Here is a 20,079-nt window from a genome sequence, read left to right as displayed (position 1 = left end):
ACCAGGCTGAGCATAGCCTCAGAAACAACAGGTAAGTATTAGAAGCCCCTGGCCTCCCCTGCTCCCAGGACCTGAGTCTGCCAGGGCCACCCTGGAAGGCGCACAACCACCTGCCCTGCCTGGGACCCTGGGACTGGGCCAGGAGCAGATGGGCTGCAGAGGGAGCACTGGGAGAGCAGCCGACTGCCTGCCTCACCACAAGTGCCACATTCTGAGGCAGCCCGGTGGTTGTTTGCTGGGCCAGGCTGGAAAGTGTGTGAGTGTGTGTGTGTGTGTGTGTGTGTGTGTGAGAGAGAGAGAGAGAGAGAGAGAGAGAGAGAGAGAGAGCTCGAGCAAGCGCTCCCTGAGAGAGCGAGGGAGAGGGAGAGTGAGAGAGGAGAGAGGGAGGGAGAGGCATGCGGGGAGATCAGTCAAGTGGGCATGCGCAGTCTGTCAGGGAGAAAATTCCAGAAAGAAGCCAGTTGGAAACTGCATAAGGAAAAGTTATTCTGTTTGGGGGAACTTGTGGACTGGAAATCAGGAAGGGGGTACCTCAAGGAATAAAATTAGTGGTTCATTGGAAAGGGAACTGGTTTAGGAGTTAGGAACCCTGAGATCTGACCACAGCTCTGGCTGTAAGACGCTCCACTTCCCAGGCCTCAGTTTCTTATTTCTTCATTTAAAAATTTAGGGGTTGGACTCAAACATCTCTACAATTCATTTCAGCCCTGATTTTCTTCCATTCTGATGAATAAATGTTTCTCCGTAAATGTAATCGCAAGCCATGGAGGGTCCCAGGTAGGAAATGTTTAGGGCCAAAGGGAGGCTGGGAGAGAATGCAGCTGAGGGCCTTGACTTCTGGGTCCCAGAGCCAGAGCGGGGGTCCCCACTACCAGCCCCCAGCCGCAGGGCTGACGCGGTGACTGCGGTTGCGGCTCCACCTGGAGCCCGGTGGCTGGGCTGCTGCCGATCTAGAGCAGGCGCCCCCTGCTGGCAGCCCAGGGCCTGGCCGGCAGAGCGCGGAGGTCCGAGAGGGGCGGGGCCTTAGCCGGAGAGGAGGGGGCCCTGGGCTGGCGGAAGGGGAACCCCGCAAAAAGTTGGGGGGCTGGTTGTGGTGGGAGCCAGCACCTAAAGGAGGCAAGGAGGAAGAGACAGAGACGTGACGGATGAGACATACCTTAAAAGGCCGGTCACGTACACAGCGCCGCGAGTGCGCGCTCGCCCACCCACACACGTGCCGTGACAGACGCGGCTCTCCTCCCCCGCGCCGCCTCCTCGCGCGGCGAGTGACAGGCGCCGCCGGGCCGTGGGCCCACGGGGCGGCAGGGTGGGCTGGCCCTTCCTGCCTCCCCCAGCTGTCACCCAGAAGAGAGCCCCTGGGGACAGACATGGCTGTCCTGGGCTCCGTGGGGCAGGTGCAGGGTGCGCCCCAGGCCTCTGGTAAGAGGGAGGGAAGCTTCGGATCCAGAGCCTTAAACGCTGCGGGCTTCCGCTCGCTCCAGAGCCGGGGGATGAAGCAGGGGCTGTTTTTTCCGTTTTGGGCCCTTTGTCTCCTTCCACCACCACCCCACACCCCCAGCCCCGACAGCCTGTTTTAGTGACCTTCCTGCTTTGGCCCCAGCTCAACAGTCTCTTGGCTTTAGAGGAAGGAGTTCAGGGGCCGGGGCAACAGGAGGGCTCCCTCCCGGCCCCACTTCCCGCAGGAAGCTAGGGAAGGCTGTCACCCAAACCCACAGCCAGACCCCCTAAAACTGCCTGCTATGCTGACCCTGAAAGGGCCTCTGAGGGGCGAGGACCTTGGCAGAAGTGCAGGCGGCTGGGGGGGCCCTGAAGAAGGGAGGATCCTTCTAAAGACAGGGGTGCAGGGGGCTTCTGTCCCCTCTGCCAGATGTCCCTTCAAAGAACTGGAATCAAGGCCCAGAACAGCCAGGGGTAGAGGAGCAGGGAGATGCTGTGTGCCAGGGAATGTCTTAGGGAAGGGGAACAACATTCACAGATTGAACACCTACTATATACCAAGCTGGGCTCTAGGCTCGAGTTTCACTAAATTAATCATGTTAGAATGGTCAGAAGGTTAGCCACTTTTTTTCAGTGAAACCGGTCAGGAGAGGTTAGGGAAAGTTGGAATCTAAAACCAAGAGTTGTAGATTACAAACTGAGCTCAGGGAACCCAGAATGGGTGGCAATGAAGACACAGGTAGATATTAATAACAGCACCACCATAGCTAGAACTCAGGGAGATCTTGGAAATCATCTCCAGCATCATTATGCTCCAGATGAGGAGACTGAGAATCACAGACACAAGTTGCTTCACCAGGTCACAATTCCTCCTACCTGCAGGCACCTCTTCCTACTCTACACATAGAAGCAGACTCTCCCTTGCAGGGCCTCAGAAGGCAATCAGTCTGGGGCCCTCTCTACCTTCCTGTTCCCTGCTCTGGAAGGGAACTCTGTTGAATGTGAGCTGCACAGTGGAGATATTTTTAGGCCCCTTCTGTGTACCTGAGGCAGAATCAGTGGACCAGAAATCACAGACCCAGCTTTTGTCTTTTATTTCTCAGTTCTGGGTAGTGAATGCAGAGGCTCATGCTAGCCTCTTTTTATTTTAAGACAGGGTCTCACTAAGTTACCTAAGTTGGCTTCAAATGTGAGAGATCCTCCTGCCTCAGCCTCCCAAGTAGCTACAGACATATGCCACTACATCTGGCAATTTCTATTATTTCTGTATACTTTGTCCTTGAACTGACCCCAGTTCTCTCTTTGTGCTCTAGGCCTTCTTCTGAGTCTGTGGGGCCAACACAGTTAACACCTGAATGACCAAATGCTATTCTCTGTGGCAGGCAGTGACCCCAGCTCTAGGTGCAACCTCTGAGCTACCCCTGTAACTCTGCCGACAGTCCCCTTGTTCTTCCCTTTCCACAGGCAAAGAACAGAAGGAGACCAACATCGAATCCATGAAAATGGAGGCAAGTGTTTTCCTCACCCCCAGGGGCTCTGTGGATCCTGATTCTAGAAGAAAGCCACCGCTCTGAGCGACTGTAGCGAGTGTGTGTGAGGGGATCCTGAGGGTGGGCCCCTGCTCTTTCTTTGACATCCCCCAGTGAGGAGGAGAGGAAATGGGGGTGGCATCTGGAGGTTCCCCAGACATGCAGCCCCCCCCTGTGTGGAGGAGCACTCTCTCTGTGGCCTTGTCTCTATGCCCCCACCTCCCACATCCCTCACTCTCTGGCCAGACGGGGTTTGCCCGGCACTCCCTGGTTGCCCCCTCTGGCCAGCAGCCAGAATTCTCATATTCTGTTTGAGGTGAGTGCCCCCTCAGTTCCTCTTCCAGGAGGGGCCCACAGGGGCAACAGTGCCCACCTTAATGCCTGTCTGTCTCTCTGCCGTCTCTCTGTCCTAGGGCTCCCGGGGCCGGCTGCGGGGTGGCTTGGGCTGGGAGTCCAGCCTCCGCCAGCGGCCCATGCCGCGGCTCACCTTCCAGGCTGGGGACCCCTACTACATCAGCAAGCGCAAGCGGGACGAGTGGCTGGCACGCTGGAAAAGGGAGGTGAGGTGCCTTCTGGCCTGAGCCCCCACCTGTCCCATGTACCTGTCCCCACCCTCTGGTCAAGCCTCCTTCCTCCTCAAGTTACCCCTAGAATTTCCAGGGAACTACTTGATCTCTAGGTAGTGACTGATTCATTTGTTCTTTGGACTAATGGTTATTAAGCACTTGTGGTATACCAGGCAGTGTACTAGGCTCTGTGTGCATATATGGTTTCTGCCTTCATGGAGTTGACATTCTGATGGGGGGGACAAGGAAACAAACAAGGGGCTCAAACAAGATACCAGAGGCCTGCTCTGGGTGGGGTGACCTCAGAGGAGGTTGCTTTTCACTTCAGCTCTAAAGGAACTGAAGAGTTGGGTCTGTGGGAAGTGGGGTGGGGGAGAATGTTCTGGACAGAGGAAATGGTACAAACGAGGAGGTGCTGGCTTTTTGGCAAACTGTTTGCCCAGAGGTGAGCAAGTGGGAAAATGGGGCCAGATGAGACTGGAGAGGAGCAGGCTCCAGTCATCCAGGCCTTGCAGATCCCACCAGAAGCTAATGACTGACTGAACTGGGGAGTCATAGAAGGAACCTGTGCAGAGGAGTGAGTCGATGTGGATTCAAGTGGCAGCACTGGAGACAGAGGACAGACAGCTTTAGGTTGTTTTTTGGAACAGAATCAGTAGGGCTTGTTGACAGAAGGGAGGAATGGGGAACCGACCCACAAGGCCACCTCTGGGGTCTGGTCCACAGACATGGCCGTGGTTAGGCCAGTTACTCTGGAGCACTAGGGGAGGAAGAGGTGTTGGCAGGTGGGATTTAGGGGTTCAGCATGAGTTGCGAGGTGCCTGAAAGCTGGGTTTAGGAAAGCACAGGCTGCAGGTATCGAGGAGGTGGAGTCAAAAGAAACCTGGCATTTTATTTTATTTATTTATTTTTTTAAAAAGAGAGAGAGAGAGAATTTTATTATTTATTTTTTAGTTTTCGGCGGACACAACATCTTTGTTTGTATGGGGTGCTGAGGATCGAACCCGGGCCGCACGCACCCCAGGCGAGCGCGCTACCACTTGAGCCACATCCCCAGCCCTGAGAAACCTGGCATTTTAATGCATAGGAACCAAGGAGCTCACCTAACAGAGAGGAGAGAAAGCACAAGAATCCTGTCCAGGAACAGCAACCTCTGTGGGCCATGCAGAGAGGGGGAGGCGCCCAGGCAGAGGCCTGAGGGAGGGCTAGTGGTGAAGAGCAGGAAGGCCTGTGTCAGAAAGCAGTAAGGCTCCTGGGGGAGTGGCTGGCCGCCCAGTGACACTCAGCTCCTGGAGACTTGCCCACGCATGGGAAAGCCTAAGGGAGCTTGTCTAAGAGCAGCTTCTGTGGGGGAAGGTAGGAGGGTGTGGGGAGCGCACAAGGGCTTCAACCAGGAGAGCAGGTGAGGAAGTGGAGACCGGAAGACCAAGGAGGGAAGTCAGCCCTCAAGCATAATTTGTTGTGTGGTTGCCTCCTGTGTTTGATGAGAAGAGAAAGTACAAAAAGAAAGGGTTGTGGGGTTGCTGAGAGGAAACTGCCACCACGTGGGGCATTTCACCTTAGCTCTCCACCATCTTGACCCCAGGCCATTTGCCATTGTGTGAGAGTTGGCTCTGGAGAAAGTTCCAAACAATGGGAGGGGGGGCCTGGCTCCTCAATTGTTCCCAATTCCTTCAGGATTCAGGAAGGCAGGAATTACTCCCCTGAAAGAGCCTGGGAAAAGGGCAGCAGGCTGCACCAGGTGGAGGAGAGGAGAGCCGCCTAGCCCTGAGCGGCTCTGGGATGGGGATTCAGGAAGTAGACTCTTCCTCAGCTCTGGCTTCGCTCCTGGGACCCTGGGACTCAAACACAGGGGCTTTGGTTCTTGACCCATTTTATGCATTTTTTTTTTTTTTTCTGTTCTCACTGAGCCCTGAGGCAGGAAACTTTAAGACTTGGTAGAGCTTCTCAAACTGGGCTCCCTCAATTACAATAATGAAAGGGGTTTTCTCAGCTCACAGGAATAGGATAAATATATATATTTAAATTATAAATTTTCTACTAAAAGTTAACACTTTTTTTCTTTTTCTTTCCTTTTTTTATTAAGAACATTTGCTGGGCTGGGCATGGTGGCCTACACCTGTGATCCCAGTGTCTCAGGAAACTGAGGCAGAAGGATCACAAGTTCAAGGCCTCTGCAATTTAGCAAGGCCAGTTTCAAAATTGAAAAGGGATGGGATGTAGCTCGGCAGTAGAGTGCCCCTGAGTTCCATTCCCAGTACCACCAAAAAATAAATAGGTTTTGAAATAATAAATTTTTAAAAGCTCTACCACTGGGCTGGGGATGTGGCTCAAGCGGTAGCGCACTCGCCTGGCATGCGTGCGGCCCGGGTTCGATCCTCAGCACCACATACAAACAAAGATGTTGTGTCCGCCGAAAACTAAAAAGTAAATATTAAAAAATTCTCTCTCTCTCTTTTAAAATAAATAAATAAATAAATAAAAGCTCTATCACTATAGCTTAGTGGTAGAGCATTCCTGGGTTCAATCCCCAGTAACACCCCCCCAAAAAAATTATTTTTCTAGTAAATCTGCTAAATTTTAGTATCTATTTTAACACCCCAACCAATAAAGGTAACAATGAGCTTTAATCAAAAGTTTTACAAGTTCTTTAATTAATTAATTAATTGATTGATTAATTTTGTGGTGCTGTGTATTGAATCCAGGGCTTCATGCTTCACTCTACCACTGAGCTACATCCCCAGCCCTTTTTAATTTTTTGAGACATGGTCTTGCTAAGTTGCCCAGGTTAGCCTTAAACTTGTGATTGTCCTGCCTCAGCCTCCCTAGTAGCTGAGATAAAGGTATACACAACTTAAAATAATACAGGTCTCTGGGCTGGGGTTATTGTTTGCCTAGAATGTGCAAGGCCCTGGGTTCAATCCTCAGCACCACGTATAAATAAATAAATAGAATAAAGATATTGCGTTCAATTACAACTAAAAAAAAAATTAAAAAAATAAATATTTAAAAAAATAAATATTAAAAAAATAAAATACTACAAGTCTCATAATGTGAGATCTCCAAACAAAATATCTTTTCTGCCAGTAAAATTGTTCTTTATTCCTATGCTATAATTAAAGATGTCATAAAGAATGCTGTAGTTTCCAGTCAGGTTCTAAAACTATTGATCCCCTAATTTTCAGATTAGGGGACTGGGCCAGAGAGTTATATGACTGGCCACAGCTCACATAGCAAATGGGGATTGGGGTTGGCATAGAATTAGCATTTAGGTTTCCTGTTTCTTTGTGGGCCCAGCTCTGAATCCCAAACTGTCTTCCTGGGCTATCCAGGGGGCAGGGTAGGGTCAGCTGCAGGTAGCAAGAATGTCGGGGAAACACAGGTAGATTTAGGATGCTCAAACACCTCCCCCATCCTACGTACTCTGCCACACTAAAGAGCAGTTAACTGTTACTATCAGACCTGATTTCTAGGTGGTGCAGAAATCCATCTTCTTAGTCTCATTTGAGCTCTTCAGTATTTGACCCTTTCTTCTGAAACTGCCTTCCTGATGACCCTGCAGGTTCTTACCTCTTGGCAGCTACAGTTCCCAGCAGCATCCTCTGTACTTCCTAAACCACAGCAACCCAGACCTCTATCCCACCCTCTGCCAGTCTTGATCCACTTACCACTCATCTGGTCTCAGAGATCCAAATACCTACCCCTTCCCCAGAAAGATATCTCCCCTCCTGAGAAAACCCCCAGGCTCCAGGACTTAGCTACACCTATTTCTCTGGCACTGCCACTTTAAGGTGCAACCAGCATTTCCTAACCAGGGAGTGTAATACCACTTTTCAAAACTTCGGATGCCTGTAATTCCAGTGACTTTGGAGGCTGAGGCAGGAGGATTGCAAATTCAAGACCAGCCTCAGCAATTTAGCAAGACTCTATCTCAAAATAAAAAGGACTGGGGATGTAGCTCCCCACTAGTGGTAAAGTGCCCCTGGGTCCAATTCCTAATACAAAAACAAACCAAACAAACAAAACTTCCTTCAGGCATCTTTACTGAACCCATTCCCAGTACTCTTCCTGCTGAGCACCATGTAAAATACTGGAAGTGGAGGAGGAGGGCTCAGGGTACCTGCAGAAAGTGTATTGTACTGAACAGGGGCTTTGACTGATTCTTCCAGGGGTCATCATGCATCAAAAAGAGACAGCTTTAGACTTTTTTTTAATTTTTTTTTTTAGTTATTGGCGTACACAACATCTTTGTCCGTATGTGGTGCTGAGGATCGAACCCGGGCCACACGCATGCCAGGCGAGCGCGCTACCGCCTGAGCCACATCTCCAGCCCCAGCTTTAGACTTTTTAAAGGACGAAACTGGGCTGGCCTAGTGGCAGTAATCCCAAAGACTTGGGAGGCCAAGGTGGGAGGACTGCAAGTTCAAGAGCAGCCTCAGCTATTTAGTGAGACCCTATCTTAAAATGAAAAATTTAAAAAGTCCTGGGGAAGGACTGGTGATATAACTCCATGGTAGAGCACCCCTGAGTTCTATCCCTATTACCAAAAAAAAAAAAAAAAAAAGTAAAAAGTATAGGGTGAACTGGAATTTGGGGAGTGGAGAGGAAAGGCATATCAGAAGAAGGTAAGCAGCAGGTGCAAAGGTCCCAAGGCTTCTAAGAGTGGAAGTTTGTTGTTGGAGGTTTGTGTTGGAATTCAGGGGGTGCTGGTGGAGCCCAACTGGGAATGTGGGAGCAGGTCAGGCCTGAAGGGCTTGTGTGCCCTGCTGGGGAGCTTCTACCAGACCCCAGCCTGCCTGTTCCCCTGGTCAGAATGCCACACCTGGGAGGCCCCCACGCAAAATCTCCCCTCCCCTCCCCTCCCCTCTAGTTTAATTTCCTTTTCCCTTGACCTCCCTTGTCAATCAGACCACAGTTACTGAGCAAGGCTTACTCCTTTCTCTTCAGTCTACCCAAGCCAACCTACCGCCCAAGGCTTAAAAAACACTTAGAATACCACAAAATAAATCATGAAATTAAAATAAGTAGGTGAGGAAAATATGATATTTTCTCCATCCCTCAGGCTGACGTGGGGATTCATGCAGGAACTAGGAAGCTGATGTCCTCTGCCTGTCCCATGTCCTATTCCCTCCATCTGTTTACTAATCCTCTGCTTTAATCATGACCAGGACCTTCCTAGAACCCACAATGGCTCCCCATTGTGTCCACCATCCTGTCAGATAGCCTCTGACTATTTCTCATATTTTCAACCCAGTTACTTCCACCATTAACCCAGTGGTTTTAGCACCCCATTATAGCCTGTTGTTGTAACTCTCTCATTCATCTCTTTAACACCAATCAAGTTATCAATTACTTCAAGGCAGGGGTACCGTGTCCTACTGCTCTAAGACCTAGTCTCTTTCCTGGTTTCCAACCTGAAGGTCGGGACCCTCCACTCATGCATCCTTATGATAATTAGAAGCTTAATAAACACTGAATATATTAATATATTAATAAATACTGATATAGCTCAGTTGGTAGAGTGCTTGCCTTGCATGCACAAGGCCATGGGTTCAATGCCCAGCACCACAAAAATAAATACCAAATAGTGAAGAAAATGAATCATCTGTGGCCCAAATATCGTAGTCTCTCCTCCTCTTTCCCCACCTACTACCTTCAGACACAATCCTGCCCTTATCCCAGACTGTCCAGCAAGGAGCAAAGTTTTGCAGGGTGCTGTTCACTATGGCCTCTGGGGGCAAGTTCAAATGCTGGCTTCCTGGTAGTGAGACCTTAGACATCACTGTAACTCACTACTAAATTGAAGTCCCTCTGTGGATAGACTTGGCCAAGTGCTGCTCTTCTGCATAGATCTCAACTCCATGGGAGCAGCACTCAACAGTTTGTTTACTGCCTCTACCCTACCACAGTTTGTTAAGTGCAGGTCCTCTGGGCACCTCTGCCTCCAGGGCTGGCAGGCGGGAGGTACCAGGTGTGTGCATTAAAGAGGAAACAACCCTTAATTAACACTCCTAGCACAGAGCTAGCAAGTAATAGGAGATTGATAAGTTTCTGAAAAGTATTGTAGGGGGGCTGGGGATGTGGCTCAAGCAGTAGCGCGCTCGCCTGGCATGCGTGTGGCCCAGGTTCGATCCTCAGCACCACATACAAACAAAGATGTTGTGTCCGCCGAAAACTAAAAAATAAATATTAAAAAGATTCTCTCTCTCTCTTTCTCCCTCCCCCACTCTCTCTCTCACCCACTCTCTCTTTAAAAAAAAAAAAAAAAAAAAGTATTTCAGGGGCTGGGGATATAGCTCAGTTGGTAGAGTGCTTTCCTTGCATGCATAAGGCCCTGGGTTCAATCTCCAGCACTGCCGAAAAAACAAAACAAACAAAAAAAGGTACTTTAAATTACATAAGTATTATACAATCTCTTTATAAATACATGTTATGAGAACTCTGTCCCCCACACCCCAATTTTAACTTCTTCAAAATACTTTAGGGGGCTGGGGTTGTGACTCAGTGGTGGAGTGCTTGCCTAGCAAGTGTGAGGCCCTGGGTTCAATCCTCAGTACCACATAAAAATAAATAAGTAAAATAAAGGTATTCTGTCCAACTACAACTAAAAAATAAATATTAAAAATATATATATATATACTTTAGGAGCTGGGCATGGTGGCACTCACCTGTAATGCCAGCTATTTGAGAGGCTGAAGCAGGAGGACTGCAAGTTCTAAGCCAACCTTAGTGAGATGCTGTCACCAAAAAAAAAAAAGAGGGGAGGGGGCTGGGGATATAGCTGAGTGGTAGAGTGCCCCTGAGTTCAATCTTCAGTACTACAATGAAGGAAAAAAAAAAAAAACCAAAAAAACCCCACAAATTTTAAAGGGCTTCATGCTATTGGGTTGGTGTACAAATGTTACAATTATTCCTATCCATCTAGATTTACATGCAAATACATAATTTTTCTTCAAGATTTTTTTTTCTTTTATATAAATGAAACCACACTAATTCCATTTTACAGCTTGGTTTTTCATTTACAATAAGCCTGGCCAGTCTAACCATGTAATTCCTATTTCATTCCACCATTTAGATCACTATGATTTTATTCACCCAGCCTCTTATTAGTGGTCATTTATGTTGTGCACAATATTTTGCTGTCTAGTTATTGCAGCAGTGAACATCCTAGATCCTGTCTCTTTCTGCATCTGCGTCTCTATGAGACAGATACCTAGAAAGAGAAACTGCTACTCAAAGGGAATGTACAGTTTGCATTTTATAAAATTTGGCAAGTTGCCCTCTAAAAAGGGCAGCACCAATTTATGCTCCAAGAACAGAGTAGAGATGACTTCTGCCTTTGCCAACATCAATACTTTGCTAATCAAATGGGAGGGGAATGGTTTTTGATTATGAGTATAATTGGCATTTCCCAGATTAAAAAGCAAGGTTGAACATCTTTTCATATGTTTATTGGCCATTTGTGGTGCTGCTGCTTCAGTAAGCTTAGCAAATGTTACTTCCTCTTGCTTAACAACCTGTGGTCCCAAAAGACCGCTCTTCCTGTCTGCCCTGGGAAGATCAGCCTTCTAGAGAGAAAGTCTAGAGGACTATCTCCTGCTGGGCCATATTCCATTAATAAGCAATTGCTCAGCGCCCCCTGGGTAGGCCTCTGTGCAAGGGGCTATGGGAAGAGAAGGTGACCGAGGTGTGATCTCCTGGGCTTTTGCAAAGTAGATCAATAAGGGCTACAACCAAATTAGGAGCCGAGGTGGGCATTTGGGGCAGACATTCCTCACAATACTGCCTTGTCTGCAAAAGTGCCTCCAAACGACATCACCCTTTGAGGAGCCAGTGACAGTTGAAGCAGGCACAACAAATACACTTTACCAAAAGGCTGGCCACCTTTTAAAGGTGCTCCTGTGACAGCCCATAATCAAGAATAGCTTCCAGGGCTGACCTTTGTGTTAAGCTGTGAAAACTGCCACAAAGGAACTCTCCAGTATCCTTTAAGTGGATGAGCTGTTTGCACAATGGAGAATTCACTTCTGGGGGCACAGAGAGAATAGCTCTCTGAACAACCCCCACTTTTTAGTAGTGAGAAAATAAGTATATGGGGGTTAGTGATATATCCATAATGTATCCAGCATCCAATGGCCTGCCACCGCAAAGCCCAAGCTGGGGGGTGGAGGGCAGGTTGTATTGAGCACCAGCACATTCTTACACCCAGAGTATTAGCTTTCACCACACCCCTAAAACATGTTTTCCCCAATTATTATACATTTGTTTTTCATTTTTTGTTTTTGTGTTTTTGGTACTGGGGACTAAAACTAGGTCTTTCTGCCTCATGCATGATTAGCACATGCTTAGGACATGCTCCTGGTGAGCTACGCCCCCAGTCCTATAAAAAGCACTTCATCCCTGTTTTTACCACTGGGAAACTAAGATTTCCCGAGGTAAGTAGGTGAGAGCCAGATGGATATCCCAGTGGAGAGGCCTCTGGGCAAAACCAGACTCCAGATCTCAGACTTCTGTTCTGCACGCAGGTAGTTTTCCTGATTTCCAGTCGTAGGTTGTCATGAATTCAAGCAGGTTTAGAAGAGACCCTCCAGCGCTGCCTGACTCTGTGAGGCTCAGGTCCTTTTAGCTCTTGTGACCTGTCCCTCCCAGCTCCACTTGGTTCCTTGCCCTGCCCTTGACTTGCTGTTTTCTCCTGTCTGACATTGTGAAATTGGATTAAGACAATGTTGGAATGAGATTCAGGAGGCCTGGTTTCCGGTCTTAGCTTCTGCCCCTGATTAGTTGATCAATTTGAGGAGCTCTTTCTCCTCTCTGCACTTGAGTTCCCTGGACAGAATTAGACTCCATGACTCCAGGGATTCTAAAATGTTACAGTGGTGAAGAGGACTAAATCATGACCTGTAGCTCACTTTGTCACCCCTACTACCTTATACAAAAACTCCAAACATCAGCAAATTCTGAGACCTCTCCCATAGGCTTTTCCTAGAGGCACATTATACAAAGCATCCTTATAAGGACTCTGATAAAACAATGTTCATAAAATTTGTTTTTGGGGTTGGGCATAGTGGTGTGGAGGCTGAGGCAGGAGGATTGCAAGTTCAAGCTCGCCTAGGCAATTCAGTGAGACCTTGTTTCAAAATAAAGTAAAAAAGGATGGGAGTATAAGTAAATGATAGAGCACTTGCCTAGCCTGTGTGAAGCCCTGGGTTCAATCCCCAATATTGCAAAAAATTAAGGGAAGGAAAGGTAGAGCAGCGTGCTTTAAGACTTCTTGGACAGCTAGAAGACTAAGGTCTACTAAGCCCCCTTCTCACCCATCTGTGGAGTCCTTCCTAAGGTCTGTCCCTTATCCTCAACTGTCACTTTTTTTTTTTTTTTTTTTTGGTGGTGCTGGAGATTGAACCCAGGGCCTTGTGCATGTGAGCCAGGCACTCTACCAGCTGAGCCATATCCCCAGCCCTCTCATCAGTCACTGGTCACTTTGCACTCGCTCCACACCACCTGCCCACCTTACCATTTTTCTGACGTAGCTATTCTTCATATCAACACTTTACAGATAACATGGCTCTTCCCTTCTTCCATTTTAACAATGAAGAATGGGCAGTAAGAATATTTATATTTTCACTTCCAGCTCAGATGGATTGAACAAAAATAGGAATAACTGTTGAGACTCCCCTGTATTTGAATCTTGGTGGTGTTTGAAAGGCACCTTTGTGAGGCAAAAATCAGAAAATGAAAATTGAGTTAGAACTGCTTTCTATACACATCAAAGATGAAGGTGTTACTAGAATTCAGTGTTCCCTAGAGGTGGCTTTGTTTATCACCCCTCAGAATCACCTGGGCAATGTATCCAAAGACAGGTCCCCTTTCTGAGCCACTGCAGCAGGATCTCAGGGCATTGCTTGACGGGTCTGGATATCAACCAGTTCCCCACAAGGTTCCAGGGGTTTCTAAAGTCTGAGAACCACCAAGCTTCAGATGCTTAAAATTAAACCAAACCTGAAGAAATTCCCTGAAACTGTATAACCTGCATCTGGGACCTCTGCACAGTAGGGTCACCTGGGAATTTTGTTTAAACTGTACAACCTGCCTGGATTAAACACACTGGGAATTTAGTGGCAGGCAGCTCAAGTCATTGCTAAAGGTCTCCAGGTCATTCTGATGTAGGCCCAGATGCAGGCTCTTGGATCTGGAAGGACCAGCTGAGGAAAAAAGATGGGCTTGGAGGCAGGCACTTTGTAAGCCTGGGCAGGGTTGTGGGGGAAGATCGGAAAAGGGTTGGGTACAGGAATTTAAATTTTCCCTTTCTGATGGAGATGGCAGTAGCCATGCTTGTCCCCAGGGCCTGCTAGGTCTTCTTTCTCTTGGGACTCTGAAACTTGAGAGGGTTTGCATGCCTGAATCTGAATGGTGGTCCCTTAGCCCCTCCCCTTGGCCCCCAGATTCTGGAATACAGGGTGGGGGAAGGGTGGTGGTTAAGGTGTACCAGTTCCTTTGCCCCTCCTCCCAGTATAGAATTAGCACTTCTCCCCAGGGACTGGCTTCTAAAACAAAGTGAAAACATCCACATGTTCTAAAGCAAACTTGTCATAAGGTTTTTCTGCTTTCCAAGTATTGCCCACTCTGATTTCCTTTGAATTTTTTTTTTTTTTTAAAGAGAGAGAGAGGGGGAGAGAGAGAGAGAGAGAGAGAGAGAATTTTAATATTTATTTTTTTTAGTTATCGTCGGACACAACATCTTTGTTTTGTATGTGGTGCTGAGGATCGAACCCGGGCCGCAAGCATCCCCAGCCCCCTAAAAAGTATTTTTAAAAAATTCAAAGGAGGGGCTGGGGATGTGGCTCAAGCGGTAGCGTAGCGCGCTAGCCTGGCATGCGTGCGGCCCGTGTTCAATCCTCAGCACCACATACAAACAAAGATGTTGTGTCCGCCGGAAAAAAAACTAAAAAATAAATATTAAAAAATATATATATATATATATTTTAGTTGTCAATGGATCTTTTATTTATTTATTTCTATGAGGTGCTAAGGATCCAACCCAGGGCCTCATGCATGCCAGGCAAGCGCTCAACCACTGAGCCACAACTCCAGCCCTCCTTTGATCTTATTTGTAATATTTGGCAGATATTTATAGTCCTGTTGGCTGGCTAGGAAACGGGTCCAGAGAAGCTAGGTGGTGAGGTAAGGTCTTGTCATCAGCTATACCTTGCCCAGTCCAGACTACACCTCTCCCCCCACCACCTGCCCCCCACCCTTAATTCTCATGTTAAGGAGCATGTAAGTCCTGGGGTCAGTGCAGCTTGGCTACACCTCACCCCTGTAATGTCATCTCTGCTGCCTGCCCAGGCCCCCAGGCTCAGGTGGAACAGTGCAGACCCAGCAGTTCTTTGTTAGTGGACAAAAGTGACAGGACAGAAGGATCAGCCCTGGAGCTTCAGGAAAGAGAATGCAGGTGGGCAGAGGGAGGCAGGAGGTCTAGCTGCAGCCCTGGTCCCTCTGGCTTCCAAGCATAAGCCATTAGGGAAGCATAGGGCTGAGCGAGGAGGGCTGAGGGCTGCTTGGGAGAGAGCTGGGGTGGCAGGGAGGGGAGGGGGGTCAGTGAGAAGGGAAGGACTGGCTTTCTGGCAGGGCCTCTACCCTGCATCTTATTTACTTATTTTTGTGGTGTTTGGGATGGAACCGAGGGCCTCTATCTTTCTTTCTTTTTTTGCGGGTGTGGGGGGGAGATGGTGGTGTGCATGGGAGGTTACTGGGATTGAACTCAGGGGCACTTGACCACTGAGCCACATCCCTAGCCCTATTTTGTATTTTATTATAGACAGGGTCTTACTGAGTTGCTCAGTGCCTCGGCTAACTTGCTGAGACTAGCTCTGAACTCGCAATCCTCCTGCCTCAGCCTCCTGAGCCACTGGGATTATAGGCTTGCATCATTGCACCCGGCTGCATTTTACTCTCTTCCTCAGAAGTTCTGTATCAAAATTCATGTGGGTGGATAGAGCAGGTCCCATGCTTCAGCCCCTCTTACCAGATCCGCTAGTGACTGTGCCTGTGTTTGTTTCTTCCCCTCATCTGCTGGGGCTAATGCAGCAGTAGGTGATTCCCAAATCTGGCCATTCCTGCCTGAAAATCGAGAGGGTATGCCCATTCTGGTACACCCTTGCTTGTCTTCCCTTGAATCTCCCTGGCTTTGTTGATCTCAGAGTGTCTGGTTTCCCTGGGCACATGTAGGAAGTGTCGCTACCACGGAATTTGCCATCTAATTGCAGGCTGTCTTGAACGTGGGCTGTGGTTTATGTGTGGCAGGTCTGCGATACACAATTAGGCTGTGAGTAACAGAAGGTGGAGGCCCATCTCTCCCACTTCTCTTTCCCTTCCTCAGGGCCTGCCAACCCAGCAGGTGCCTGGGAGTCACCCTGGGGCCATATTGGGCCTAGGTGTGTTTCAGGCAGGCTCACTGAGGTTGGTTTCAGGAAATTAATCTGGTAAGTGGGGGTGGGGGTGTCCCTGCCCAACGGCTCTCACTCAAGTGCTGTGCCTCTCCTGAACTGCAGGGAGGAGATTCTGCTTCAGGGCCCAGGTTTGGGCTTGTGGCATGGAGCCCAACTAGTCCAGCACACTGCAGTTGCCATGGTGACCCTTTTGCTTTTCTTCAGGAGGAGGGGGAGGATGGATTTCTCTTTTCAGTCCAAATCATCTGCCTGGACTGCCACCATTCTGTACACTCTGGGAACCAGACTCCCAGCCTACTGCCTTCTGCTTTCTTCCATAGGGCAAAGCTAGTCCAGCCCTGTGGTTTTAAATCATAACCAAATATCAGGCAATAAAGGACATGACCAGAAAGGGAGCAGAAGGGAAAGGCCCCGGAGGTGAAGTGGCTGGCCTGGGACAAGTGGCTGAAGCGTGGCATGGGCACACACCTTTGCATGTCCTCCTGCCTACAGTCTTCTCTCCACCCCACTTCCTCTTCAGTTAGTGATTCTGGCCCTTCAGGTGGGCGCAGTCCTTTCTAGGCCTCAGTTTCCTCATTTGTAACAAAGAGTCTCTGGTTCTCATGCCTGGCTGGCATCAGCATTACCTAGAGAGGTTTTACTAGAGTCCTGGGCCCCTCCCCAAGGGTGCTGCTGATAGGTAAGGCCCAAGAATCTCTATTTTTAAAATCCTCCTTGGGTGATCCTAATCACATTTAAACCCAGTAAGTTTTGGGGTTCTCCTGGCAGGATGGCCTGTAGAGGCCTCGTGGAAAGAAAAGGAAGTTCTACCTGGGGCTGAGGGCTGACTGGCCTTTCTAGGCTCCCAGGAGCTTCTGGAACCCCTGGCAGGTTAGTTGTGCCGGGAAGCCAGTGTTTCCTGGTCATGCTGGCTAAGCCAAGTCTGGCCCCCACCTCTTCCCTCAGGAGAAGCCAGGAGAGAGAGAATGACAGGAAGGGGGGGATGTTGCCATAACAACCAGCTCCAGGCAGAGGCCTCCCTTCCAGGGGCTGGTACTTCACCCAAGTCATGGTGGTTTCCATGGAGATGAGGTACTGAGGGATGGGGGCCGGCATTTGCCCCACTTAGAGCATTAGTCAGAAGCTGCTAGAAGGCTGCACATCCCTAGGTGGGAGCCCTGGACCCCTGTCAACTTAAAGTCCCCCAGCATGGCCTCTGCTCTCTGGGTGCATGTCTGACACCTTCTCCAGCTTAGTTGCTCTCTCTGCAGCTGTCTCCTTAGCAACAAGTCCTGCTGTTGGCTCTGTGGCTATTTTTAGCTTCACTGCCAGCAGCCCAGTCCTGGTCATTTGCTTGCAAGCCCCCCCCCTCGCCCCCATGGATTGCAGGGGAAATAGGAAAATGAAGATTCTTGGCTGCTTTGGGGAGCCTAGACCCGGACCCTCGGCAACCATTAGAATTTCTACAGTGGAAAGTTATCTGTCCCCCAACCTGGAACTTGGGTGGCTTAGGATAAAGCTTCTGAGACAATGTTGCCTTCAGTTCAGGAACCAATGTTTGAGTCTTCCATTAAGGTGCCCTGTCCACAGGGCTTCCAAATCAAACTGAATTAAGATCCAGTTCAGGCCTTCTGATATTTATCTCCCAGAGAAAAGGAGTATACACAGCTGCCTTCCTGTAAGACCAGCAGAGGGAGGGTTACACATGGAAGGGAGGGTTACACATGGAAGGGAGGAGGAAAAGGAGCAGGAGAAGGAAGAGACAAGGTAGTAGATAAGGGACTATAGGGAAAGGTAGGGATAATAGCAGGAGCAAGGATAAAGGGCCAGAGCAGCCCTGTCCAAAAGAACTTTCTGTGGGGAGGGAACTGTTCTATAATCTGTGCTATCCAGTACAGTAGCCCCCATTCACTTGTGGTTCTCTTGGATACTCAGAATGTGGCTAGTGCAAAAAACAACCATATTTTAATTTTTATTTATTTTCAATAGCTATATGCAGCTAGTAGCTACTTTAGTGGAAAGCACAGGGCTAGAGAAATTTCCCTGGTGGAGGTAACTGGTGAGCTGGTGTAGACCGATGGGTAGGATCTGGGCTGGTGGAAGTTGAAAGGGAAGAGCATTCCAAGAAGGAGCAGCATGAGGAGTGGCAAGTGGGTGGCAGAGCATGGGCTGCGTGATATGTCACAGAGGCCTCCAGATTTGTGGAGGCCTTGAGTGTTGTGCAAAGAGTATTGATCACCTGGCACTGAGGCCTTTAAGCTGGGGGCAGGAGGACAGGTTTGAACACCCATCCTGACCTCACGGTCTTTTGTTTGGTAAGGTCAGTGAGGACAGGAAGAAAATATTCAGTGACTCCCCAGTGTGTTGCTTTGCAGATGGCTTTTAGGGTCGTGGCTTCTCTGATTTTGAGTAAAGGGACGCAGGTGTTAAGTGTCCTGTTGGTTATGGCAACAAATAGTCTGTCTTCACCCTGCCAGCAGGGCACTTTAAGACATGCTACAGAACACTGAACTTGAGCTAAAACAAGGCAAGTAGGAGTGGCCATTGCAGCTTGGACCTCCAGGCATTACTGCTCTTTGGTTCAGTATCCTGGCCTAGGGCCTCATCTCAGTTCTCTGGGCCTGAAAGTCCTTTTTTTTTTTTTTTTTTTTGTACCAGGGATTTGAGAACTCAGGACACTCAACCATTGAGCCACATCCCCAGCCCTATTTTGTATTTTATTAAGAGACAGGGTCTCACTGAGTTGCTAAGTGCCTTGCTTTGCTGAGACTGACTTACTTTGCTCAAGATCCTCCTGCCTCAGCCTCTCCAGCCACTTGCATCATAGGCAGGCGCCTGGCAAGGGTACACTCTTATGACAATGTTCTTCAAAGACCCCAGAGAGTGACATATACCAGAAGAGTATATTTAGCAATTTAGAATAGGATATGTCCTGGTCACATAGATCATAATACTTATCCTGTGGTTTTCTGGCAACATAAAAGGTATGAGTGCCACTGGAAAATGTAATTAAAGTTAGGAGTTTGCTTGATGAATATAGCATAGGGCTGAGAGTCAGGTGTCCCCAAGAGGTTTTCATCATCTCTGTGGCCCGTTGAGTCACTGCTGTCTTTGCCTGCCAGAGAGGAAATGTGCTCTGTCTTTGAGGTCACCTCTCTGTTGGGCCAGGGTGGATCCTTCCTCTCTAGCACCTCTTTTAGGCTCTTGACATCCACCACACTTCTTTTCATCCAAGAGTCCCTCCTTTGAACATACTTTGATGATAATTCCAAGGACAGGGCTTATTTTACATTAAGTTGGTATTTTAAGTTGACTATCTTTATCTCAATCAAAAGACCTATCTCAGGAATTACCCAGAAGGTCAAAGGCATATGTGACCTGAGGCTCCTTAAAGGCTACCCTGTTTTTTTTTTTTTTTTTTTTTTTAATATCTGACCTTTTTCCAAAATCACCTCTTACTTATCCTAGACCTTGGGGTCTCTTCTGCTTTGGGGTCTGATTCTTGTCTACTGATCATAAAGAAGACACATGCCTAGTTACATGACTCAGTCCGTAAAAGGGCAGTGTTTCTTGTCTGCATGGCCACAGGAAAGGAAGATGCCCTCATTTTGTCAGGGGATACTTTTGAGTCTGGGCTTCCTTTTTCTTAAGTTGGGAAGCTGTGTGGAAGAGCTAAGATTTGACTTGAATTAAATTAAAATTAACTTTGTGGCATTGGGTATTGAATCCTGGACCTTACACTTGCTAAGCAAGTGTTCAACTACTGAGCTACATCCCCAGCCCTTTTTTCAATTTTATTTTATTTATTTATGTTAAAAATAGTTTTAGTTATAGATGAACATAATACATTTATTTATCTATTTTTATGTGCTACTGAGGATTGGACCCCAGTGCCTCAAGTGCTAGGCAACACTCTACCACCAAGCTACAACTCCAGGTCCTCAGTTTTATTTTGAGACAGGGTCTCAGTAAGTTGCAGAGGCTAGCCTCAAACTTACAATCCTCCTGCCTCAGCCTCCAGAGTAGCTAATATTACAGGTGTCCACAACCACATCTGGCTTGACTTGAATTTTAAAGGAAGAGAGTGGGAGAGTGGCTGGGGAGAGTGGCTACTTTCTT

At 48.3% G+C, this 20,079-nt stretch overlaps 1 protein-coding gene across 3 annotated transcripts in view; it reads left to right on the top strand.

Annotated features, from left to right (window-relative positions):
- Dnmt3a (DNA methyltransferase 3 alpha) overlaps nucleotides 1–20,079 on the top strand; it is a 72,600-nt gene that overhangs the window by 31,893 nt on the left and 20,628 nt on the right. For all 3 annotated transcript variants that reach the window (XM_076833508.1, XM_076833511.1, XM_076833510.1), the window contains 2 exons: nucleotides 2,902–2,945; nucleotides 3,380–3,526. In XM_076833508.1, coding sequence (XP_076689623.1) covers nucleotides 2,902–2,945; nucleotides 3,380–3,526 — 191 coding nt within the window. The remainder of the gene's footprint in view (nucleotides 1–2,901; nucleotides 2,946–3,379; nucleotides 3,527–20,079) is intronic.

Source organism: Callospermophilus lateralis, chromosome 14 (assembly GCF_048772815.1).
Source record: "Callospermophilus lateralis isolate mCalLat2 chromosome 14, mCalLat2.hap1, whole genome shotgun sequence".
Taxonomy (NCBI): Eukaryota; Metazoa; Chordata; class Mammalia; order Rodentia; family Sciuridae; genus Callospermophilus; species Callospermophilus lateralis.
Note: the sequence above shows the minus strand (reverse complement) of the source record. Positions and strands in the feature narration are given on the sequence as shown.